Source organism: Gavialis gangeticus, unplaced genomic scaffold, assembly GCF_001723915.1.
Source record: "Gavialis gangeticus isolate Ggan-Ray unplaced genomic scaffold, GavGan_comp1, whole genome shotgun sequence".
NCBI lineage: Eukaryota > Metazoa > Chordata > Crocodylia > Gavialidae > Gavialis > Gavialis gangeticus.
The window spans coordinates 30,439,305-30,449,962 of NW_017728994.1; the positions used below are offsets into that span (position 1 = coordinate 30,439,305).

The 10,658-nt window shown below is 47.2% G+C and overlaps 1 protein-coding gene across 1 annotated transcript in view; it reads right to left on the bottom strand.

Annotated features, from left to right (window-relative positions):
- Nucleotides 1-10,285, bottom strand: part of WNT8B (Wnt family member 8B) — a 14,894-nt gene extending 4,609 nt beyond the window's left edge. Inside the window, exons 1-4 of the mRNA XM_019502192.1 lie at nt 9,942-10,285; nt 7,738-7,876; nt 6,103-6,228; nt 1,689-1,831 (exon numbers count right to left, since the gene is read on the bottom strand). Coding sequence (XP_019357737.1) covers nt 1,689-1,831; nt 6,103-6,228; nt 7,738-7,876; nt 9,942-9,998 — 465 coding nt within the window. The 5' untranslated portion in view covers nt 9,999-10,285. The remainder of the gene's footprint in view (nt 1-1,688; nt 1,832-6,102; nt 6,229-7,737; nt 7,877-9,941) is intronic.
- Between the last annotated feature and the right edge of the window lie 373 nt (nt 10,286-10,658).

A 10,658-nucleotide genomic window follows, 5' to 3' on the forward strand; every position in this document is an offset into this window, starting at 1 on the left:
CCCCCCCGTGCACTTCCCAGCGGACCCGGAAGTGGACTGGAAGTGCTTCTGGTCCACTTCTGGATCTGTTGCTGAGTGCGCTGAAAAGCCCCCCCGTGCTTCAGTGGGACACTCCATGTGCCCCAGCATCACAGCACTCATGAGCCCCTGATACCCAGAAGTATGTCAAAAAAGCATTTAAAGCTGTGTCTATGTCTGAATCTCCGAATTTTCTGAATCGATTTGGAGGGTTCTGATTCGATTTGGAGAATTTAAAGGGTCCTCCGATTCGATTCAGATTTGGAGATTCAGCCACCAAATCGAATCAGGGATCGAAGCTTCGCACAACCTTATTGGCTACTAAATGGGAATTAGGACAGTATTACTGAAATTATCAGTCTAGATGAAAGCCCAATGTAGATTGCTTCCTGTGACAAAATTGAGAGCTGCAGGTAATCTTGATTTCAGAATAGTGAAGAAACTGGCACATGAAACAGTAACCACTTTAGTATAAATATTCAGTGAATCCATTTGGAAACAGTACTATTGAGGACTATCACTCCCATATATATTGAATGTATTCAATATATTCAAAAGAGGATGAAAGAGTGACCCAGGAATGACAAGCCCCTTGTATGATACTGAAAGCCAGAGCTGCTAAACAGAGGTTGAACATAAAAACATAAGAATTGCCACTTTCTGGGTCACAGCATAAGGCCATCTTGCCCAGTATGCTGTGTCACACGGTGGCAGAGACTGGATGCTGAAAGGGAGAGAGAACTGGGTATGGCCAGGGTTTTTTCCACTTTTTCTTTTCCACTTGCAGCCTCCAGCATTTAAGGTCTAGGTCTAGGAAATTCTATTTCAGAGGCTGTACCCCTAACTCCCATGCTCAACAGCTACTGGCACCCCTTTCCTCTAGGAATTCATCCAATCCCTCTTTGAATCTGGCTAAAATGTCAGTTTCCACAACATCTTGTGGCAATGAGTTCCACACTTTAAGCACATGCTGTGTGAAAAAGAACGTATTTGTCTTAGTCTTAAGTGTAATACCTTCTAGTTTCATTTTGTGACCTCTAGTTCAGGTAGGAGTTGCCTAAGGAAGACCTGTGTTACACTGGCTCCAGGGACTAAAAATAAAAAAGTATGGTGTAACATGTAACATGGCTGGATGAGAGCAGCTCACAGGCTAGCAGGGGTGTAATTATAATGATCCTGGTGAGTTTGGTATCTTAGGACTGAAGAATAATTACCCAGACTTTGTCATTCTTTAGGCTGCAGGGCTGGCCAGCAGTCAGTAGAGCTGCACCTGAATTATGCACTAGAATAAGCTATTTGATGCAAACCCCTGCATGACCGTGAGTATGCTAGGGCTCAACAGCTTCACTGGTTGTCAGCGAGCAATGAATGAAGTAGGGCTTTTCTGGCTGCAGACAGGGCCACCAATGAGGGGGAGCAGGACCGAGATCCACCTCTACCTGCCAGCTTCTGTCCCTGACCTTGGCCCTGCCTCTGCCCCACCATAATGTCTTCCTGGCTCTCTTCTTTCCCCATGCCTGGCTCTGCAATCACTTCTTTTGACTTTCTCTTGAGTATCTGATATTAGCTACAGTTTGTATAAGGATAACAGAGCAACTAATCAACTAGCACAGGAAAACCTGTCTTTCTTACTGACCTATTCATTTCCTGATAGAGAGAAAGGGCCTCACCTTTCTGCCAGCCTCATTGTTGTGCAAGTTCATTGCTGCTCTGGCATCTTGTCCTGTCTCAAGTGCATCCACAAACTGCTTGGAAATGGCTTCCCCAAAGCCCACGTTATCACTGCAGCCTCCCCAGAGCCAGCCTTGTCCGCCTGTGGAAAGAGACAAGATGGGCAGCTCAAGGCAATTCACCTTCCTGGATTCTGCAGGTACAGCATGGCACTGCTCCAGGGCTAGGATGCAGCATGGTTGCCATTTCTGTGGCAAATGCAGGGAGTCCTTTGCCTTTTTATGTTTTCAGCTCCTCTCCTCTCAGCCTCATTCAGGGTTGGATAGTGGCTCCTGAGTGAACCAGGCAGGGAGCAGAAGCTAGATCTTCCCATGGAAAACATCTCATGAATCCAGAGACTTTCTAAGAGCTGAAAGCTATTTCCTGACATTATGTGTTCACTGTAATGAAGGCAGTGTGCCTTCAGCAGGTGTTAAATTGTTACCCCTCTCAACTTTAACTGGATCAGATTTACATATGTTAAAGACTCATTGGGTGTATCTACACGTTGCCCTATGGCGACATAGTGATGTGCTACATCACTATATGGTGTGTTACAGTGATGTAGCAATCACACAGGTCTACACATGATCATCTGCTACATTACCATAGCAGTTCACTCCCTGCTTATAGTGTGCCGCTTCAGTGATGTAGCAGGGAAATTTAAGTGTGCACTGCTTGTATGGTGTAGTACTTGCTCTTACTGTGCCATGCTCTAGTACTTCTGAAAGTACCTTTACTGGTACCTTAAACATCCTGGTCTAGACCCACCACAGAGGCAAGAGCATTCATTTACTTTAAACCTGAGGGGTCTTAAACCTCTCAGTGGTTATTATCTGATGAAGTAGGTTGTTGCCTACAAAGGCTCATGCCTCTCTGAGTTTCTAAGTGCCACCCTTATCTGTCTTCTGCTAGTGGTAAGGGTAATCCATGTGCCCAGATCAGTGATTAGAGTAAATCAAAGGGGTCAGACTGATTCAGGGTAGGACTTTCCATTCCAGTTGTCCTTCAGTTCTGTGGTATAAGTTCCACAGACTCCATGCACCCCTCAGGATGCAAAGATCAAGAGCTCAACATGGTTTTTAAGTCAGAGCTAAACATACTACAGGCAAAAACTAAGAGCATTTATAGACAAGCTCTTGGAGGTGGGGGGAGAGAGGGCACTTTAAATAGTGTAGCTCCAAAAGCCTTACTAAATAAGTACCTGGAGCCTCACATGTATCAGCGTCCCTCTGTTGAAAAATGGTGGCAGGGTACTTTGAACTAAAGTTTGTCAAACAAGCTTCAGATTAAAGTGTTCTGCCACTATTTTTCAGTACAGGGATGCTGATACACATGATGCTGGAGTCTACTGTAGTAATTACAGCGTATCGGAGCAGCCTCCCTGCACATGTTCAGTCCCAGCCAACTCATTCCAAAACTGCAGGATCATTCACAGATAAGGCAGTATGAAGTATGCAAGTGGGGCTGGACCAAGTGTTAAAGGCAAATGGCACAGAGTCTGGGGAAACCCTTTCTAGGCAATCCATAAAGATAAATTTAGGGAGATTGAATGTGGGGGCCCTATTTGGAGCTTTTAAAAATGAAAAACTCTTTAACTACTTAACAGCACCATACCTAGACTCCTGGCATCCCCAGACAAACTTTTAGTATCAGGCCCCCCTTCACCAGAGATAATGATAATAATAATTGGACAATGGAAAACAAATTACCATTTTCAGACCTCCTTTCTGTCCAGGCCCTGGGCAGCTGCCTGGTTCACCCATGCCTATGTTCAGCCCTGCTACTCAAGCAGCAAAAAATCCTTTTGAGCAGCCACTCTGCTACATGAAAATGCTACCCAGCTCAGGGGATCGGTGCATGTGGGTTTCACAGCTGCTGGTTTTGGTGAATAAAATGATTGCTTTTCACTCCAGCTATTCCAGCAAAGCTCACTCCAGTGACAGGGGCCTGATGTCTGTTTGGTTTTTTTTGTGGGGGGGGGGTAGGTGGAGACTGATTACTAAGCTCCACTCAGCTACAGAAACCCAAGAGAGACAAGGGACAGGCACAGGTATCACTGAGCCCACAGCTGGGTTTTCTAAACCTGTATTACAGAGAGGGGGAAGCTGGCAAAAAACCCAGCTTGAAAAAAAGTAACTCAGGTGTGCTTATATAATGAGCATGTCAAACCAGGAGTCACTTGGCAGATAATTAAGATGAGGTGAAACCATGCTATTTTTTGTGGTCACACTTCAAGGTGGAGCTGAATTTCCAAAGCCTCTGTGTGATAGTTTGGTTTTGGTAGAAGTGAGGGGTGGCTCTGCTGAGAGGGGTCTGGGAGGGGAGGGCAGTGGAGGGGTGCCTGCCACAGGTTGACTGAAGGGGCACACTGCCACTGTCCCTAAGCCACAGGTTGACTGTGCCCTGAAGGGGCACACTGCTGCAAGATGTAAAAATCTGTTTTTTGGTGGCCCCAAGCAAATGGCAGCCATGGAGCCATCAACCCCTCTTGCTTCCTCCCCTCCTCATATTTACACACCAGTCTAGGCTCCCGGGCACGGATGCTGAGAGTCCCAAAGCAGTGTGGAAGGAAAGAGGATGATTGGAAGGGTTTCTGAAAAGGGGCCAGATCCCCAGCTGGTGTAAATCAGCAACAGGACTTGTCATTGTCTGAACAGGCTGTGGCTTATAAAACATTTGGGGACTGTTTTGGATAGAAAGTTCTGACTGAATGGAAGTAATTTGTCATGATTCCCATCAGGGAGCTGGTGGTGCTCTCCATACCTTGGGGGTCTTTAAGAGAAGGATGGATAGGCATCTGGCTGGGATCATCTGACCTCTGCACTCTTCCCTGCCTAGGCAGGGGGTCAGACTCGATGATCTGTTCAGGTCCCTCCTGACCCTAGTGCCTATGACTCTATGAATCTATGTTATTTCATCTCAGTTTGGTGAAAAAGGGCTCTATGCTCCTCATTCAAGTCATTAACTTCCCCTGCACTCCCATGTCTTTAACCCGCCATGTCTTCCTAAAGTATCTACACATCAGCTGGCATCTTCTGAAATTTTAATATGATGCACAGGCCCTCTCCAGAATGGCTTGGATTTCCACGTGCTGTTCTCTCTGGCGGGTTATCAGAGCGTGCTTTCTCAATAATGCTGCAAATAGAAAATACACACTGACATTCACAATAACGCAAATATTCACAAATAACTTGTGAATCAAGGGGTTTGTGCTACAAGTAGGTGCATTGAACTGAACTGAGTTTCAAGGTATTCAATACACAAAGGACTGAATGAACATCAGAATGGAAAAATCCAGATTAAACTGGGGGCAATGCTGAAATGTTGCTGTGGTGTGTCATGGCACTTGTCTTTCAGGGGTCTTATATTCCACTACAGGATGGACTCCCCAGCTACCCTGTATGCCTCCTGATGCACCACAGTCTCCTCTTATAATGCGAGTGAAGCACTGAATTTGGTTGCCTTGTCATCCAACTGTCCCACAGATTAGCTGAGCAAAAATGTGGGCATCTAAAAAGCTGGCTTCTTTTAAACTTAATAAAGCCAAATTGGCTAGATAGCCACGTTCACTCTGTCCCAGACTGCTTAATAATCCTGAGTGGAGAACGTTAATTATTCACTCAGGGTTTTGTTTCAGTGCATTTGGTGTGAAAGGAAAAGGGAATGGTGCCTCAGAGCAGGGGAGTCTGGAAGCTTTGGGATCCCTGTTTAGAAGCGGTTCAGATAGCTTTCTTCCTTAGATCTGCAAACCCCAGAAGCTATGAGGTATCTGACCTACAAGTAGGCCAATAGACAGACTTCTGAGCAGCCTAGTGGGTATGTTAGCAAGAATCCAGCCAGGTTTGTGATGGGACTTCTGGTTTCTAGCAGAACTTTGTTGAAATTGCACCCTGCTCACAGAAGAGGGGGATGTTGATGGGCAGGCAAACACTGCTGAAAAAATGTTTGTTAGAGCTTGTCTAGCAGCCCTCATGTTTAGACTTTTGGTTCAGATTCTCTCCACACCTATGCTGGATTTATATTGGTACTGCGTTTACTGCCATCAATGGAGTTGTTCCTGATTTACACCAGTATCAATCAGGGAAAAATCAGGCCCCACATTACATGAGCTATGCTATTTAGACAAGAAATTCAGACCCAGATCCTCAACTGGTGGACACTGGTGTGGCACCACCAACTTCCATGGAGCTACGCTGACTTATAGGAGCTGAAGCTCTGGCCCTGGAACATTTCCTGACCCCACAGGAAGGAGCTATTTTCTCCCTAGGGAAGTTAAGAGGAGTTAAGAGATGTCCTTCTGCCCCCTTCTTTGCTCAAGACCTCTATAACCATGGGGCGTGATGCAGAGATTACAGCAGATCTGTTTCTTACCCAACTGTCCGTTACGGGAGTCATCACAGCCGCAGTTGTCAAAATCTCCTAGGCTGCAGTTCCGAGTCAGTGTGTACATGACACCTGCTGAGCTGATGGCATGGACAAAAGCTGTTTCTCGGTTTGCTGTCAGGCAAGAACACAAAGCAGAGGCTAAAGACTTCACTGCAGGGTCAGGGATAAAATCAGCTCCCACCATGGGGGAAGTTGGACAGGAAGCAAAGATGCGAATAGCTGGTCCCAGTGGGTCAGAGATGAGAGACTATGGAGTGGGTTAGCCTTGTACTTTCTCCCTTTTGCCTGGGCTACATGGAGAGCAGAGGACCCAGGGTGAGCACGACAGCTTTATCCTGTTGCGGATAATGTGTAAGCGAATTTAACACTGGTGAAATACACTGTCTGGAAAGCCCTGGAATCGGTCAGAGCTGATGGCCATTCCCCGTGCAAACCTCGCATATGGAAGGCTGCCAACATACAACAGCTTAGAGCTGCTGGGACCTGCTGTAGGCATCAGATCAGTCCCATGGTCTGCTCAAATCTTGGCCTCTGCTGAGACCACCAGCCAAAGGGGGCCATTCAGGACCTGCAGTGAGACTGAACCTGCCCACTAGTAACTGGGTTGAAACTATTCACTTATCTCAGTGAGATCACCAGATGGTAACGATCTTTGCTTAACAGAAAATATCAGCCAGGGCTGGATGTGTGGTGGTAAACCTTGGTATAAAGGGATCTGCATCCCACTGCAACCCCATCCAGCCCCAGCCTTCCAGGCTGATGACAAGACCCTTGGAACCACTTCTCTAATCCATTGCCCTAGGGCCCAGCAGTCCCCTGCATCCAGAAGGTGGGAACTCAGCCCCAGTAACGTGTATAATTAAGGGGCTTGGGTCTAGGGAGTGACATCTTCCCTCTGGTTGCCAGGGGGTAAGAAAAGGGCTGACGAGGCTGAGGCATTTCCATACCCCACCATATATGTCTGTGGCAGCTATCAGCTACTTCACTTCCCCTGCAGTGGCTCAGGTCATCAGTGCAGAAGTCCTGAAGCTGGGCAAGGATTGTAACTCAGCCTTTGAGAAGCATTGGTGGGACAAGAAATGTGACTGAGCTTCTGTCTTTAGCCAACTCCCCCTGCTTGCCTTTTCTTTCAACTTAGGCCTGCTCATAGCCTCCCACATCCTTCTCACAGCACATCAGTGGCAGTTTCTAGGCACTGGCCTGTTTCCCAAGAGCAGAATGCCTGGTAGGATCTAGCCATCTCCTCCTCAGGGAGCTTTGAACTAGTTTTCATGGCTCCTCGTCACAGGGTTGGCAGGCATTTCAGTGGAAAACCTCAACCAGCCAGATCTGAGTCTATTGTAAACAGCCTGGTCCTGAGCCAGCTAGAGCCCTGCTGTGATGTTTGCATTGCAACATCCCCATGCTACCTGGGCTAGAATCCTGTTCCCAGAACATGGCTGGCTGAAAGGTCCCCAGAAAAGATGTCTCCAGAGAGGCGATGCCTTGGAGAGAGAGATTCTAACATAATGCATGGAAGTGGAACCCAGGAGAGGGAGACCACAGTGAAGCAAGGAGGGCCCTGTGGGCTCTAACCTGTGGTGAAAGGGTCCCAGTAGCTGTATCCAATTCTTTCCTTACCACTACGCAGCCCACCATGGCTGGAGAGCTGCAGTGCTCTCTCAGGGCAGTTCCAGCGGTCCCAAGCAAACTGGAATTTGCACTCCTCGATGCCGCTCTGTGCTCCAGCGGCCACACTACTGGAGTAAATGAGGTATGCCTACAAGAGAAGGCAGTTGTCAGAACGGAAGGCAGTTGGGGGCCACTCCTGGACCACTGCCAAGTCACTGCTGAGCACCCAGTTAAGCATGGCAGTGGTCACTGTTATGTTTCAAAACAGAATTTCACAGGTCCAGTTTGCACTGGGGTTTGAAGAAGGAACTAGCAGCCAGGACCTCTACATGCATTAGTGGAGCATTGTGCTTAACTGCCTGGTGCCCCAGTATCCCCAAGTGCCACATGAGGATAGCAATCCTAACCTACCTATGGTTCCCTAGAGCTTGGGCAGTCACAGGGGCTAAAGTGCTATTATTTGGGCAGCTTTGGGATTTACATGATAAAAACAGCAGAAAGAGGGAACAGTCAATGCTCTTCCTGCCTTTTTCAAAGTCCTGGGCAGCTAGCTGAGGATCAGACTGTCCCCAGTGAACATTTCCACTGAGTTATTCAAACAAAGCTGAACAGGATTGATGGAGAATGGATTTAGTCTTCTCAGGGATCAGGAATCTTCCGAAGCAAAGGGAGTAGCACAATAGAGTTCCTGGCTCCTACTCCCTCCCTCTGCTCTGGTGTGGACAGCCAGGTCCTCAGCTGGTGTCCAGCCAAAGGAGTTACACTGATTTATGCTTGCAGAGCAGTAAAGACCAGCCCAGATCATGTACAGTCCTGAATTCTATGTGGTTGCTATGTGATCACTGCATTGGGACTCAGAAAGACATGGGTTCTCTTTGGGGATCTGTCATCGAGTAGCTGATCACCCTATAGATCTATGCCTCAGTTTCCTCATCTTGTATAATGGGGATATGATACTGACCTTCTTTGCAAAGTACTTTGGGGTCCTCTTATGAGAAGAATGAGGTAGGTGTTATAATTTGTAGTGACAGAATGATGTTGTAGTCATGACAGTCCAGAAAATATGCAAGAGGCAAGGATTTCTTAGGGTGATATCTTTTACTTGATCAATTGTATAGTTGGGATAGAGTTAGGCATGCTTTTAAATGCAAGACATTCTTTTTCAGGTCTATATCATAATCATGTCAAATGTAATCAGGCATAGGGAATAAAAGGTATAAATAGCTGCACTGATTTACGTGTCACATGAGATCAGTCCCACAGGATCTGCATCTTCTCCCAAACTGGATCCAAACAGATGCAAAAAAGTCCAATTCTTTCAGCCTTGAAGACAATCTCAGCTGAAGAGATTGTCATCCTAGCTGTCCCTGATGTGTGGGAACCCTCTCTCAGGCCACTGGGCTCTGGGGTAAAGCCATTGCATCATAATGTTGCAATGCTTTGAGTAGAGCAGGACATTTTTTTCTGTGAATAGTGAGTTCATCAAAAACCAGAATTCTTGGGTAGCTAGAATAGCACACCGACATGGGGTGAATTTGGCAAATAGGTTGGGCTGGGTAAAAAAGGGGGGGAAGATTTAAAAAACACTGAAATATGTCAAGTTGCCATTTTCAAAACAAAATTTTCTGACCTTTTGTTTTACTGTGATGTTTTGAAGAACTTCACCTTCCACAAACACACCTCACCAAGTCAAGGAAATAAAGAGCTGCTCAACCTGAAGGAGGCATCCCAGTATCCCAGTGCATGAAGGGCAAAGTGGTGTCTCTGAGGATATATATGATGTACTTGTCCATCCCAGAAGTGTCTCAGGGGAGTGAGCAATGCCAGGCTCTCTTTGAAATGGTGGATGAATGGGACCCAACTTATATTGCAGGTGCAGTGGGATGGGAGGCAGGAGTAATCTTTCCAACTAATGTATTTGGGAACAGCCAGATACGATTACAAGAAGATAGGTGTTGGGCCAGATTCTCAGATGGTGCCAGTGAGCACAATTCTTACACCTGGTCCCAAGGGTCTAAAACCTGTTCTGCTCTCTGTAAGTAGAACCCATTGTCTCCCAGACAGCAGCATGGAAATGCCTCCTATTCCAGAATGTTTCTGGTTCCTCTGTGACTGGGAAAACTGGAGTGGCCTCACCAGGGCTGGAGAAAGAAGAAAGGAACTAGGTCCCCATCAGGGTTTAGTGGAATCAGGATCAAAGAGATTTGTCTTACCTTCGGACCGGTCATCAGAAAATTATTCACTGACCTGGAAGAGAGAGAACAGAACATCAGTGAAGGGGAGTCAATGGCAGCTCTGCTTGTTGGAATGCCTGGAATTCCAGTGCCCTGCTCACCATCCCAGCGCTGCTCACACCTCTGAGCAGCAGCCTCCTGGCAGCTCCACTCCAAGCCAGAGCTCTACTTCACCCTCCTTGCCTGTCCACACCCTGAAGACTGACCCCTCTCCTCACCTTGCAGCTCCCTCTGCCTTGTGACAGTGCTTTTTCCTCTCCTTCTCACAGCCCCCCAACCTGTGAGACAATACCTTCCCTTCCTCTTCTCACAGCTCCCTAACCCGAGGCAGCACACTCACTTCTCTCTTTGGTCTTGCCAACCCACAGCAGCATCCTTGCTTCTCTCCTCACAACCCTCCATCCTTAGGCAGCTCTGTCGGCTTTTCATAATACTGCTCACCCTCACCCCACCCCTTTGCCCCATGCACACACTTAAGGACAGCAGTCTCCTTTTCTTGTCCTAAGAGCTGCCCCATCTCCAGGGGAAGTGGGCCCTCTCTGCACAGCTGCCTTCATCCCAACCAAAGTGATTCCCTCTTCCTTCCTCACAGCTATCCCTCCCATCCTCTCTCTCCTTGTTTCATTATTAGGCTCATTCCAACATGGTTTTCTATTTCAACATGACTGCATCCAGACCTAGGAAGGCTGACCTGCT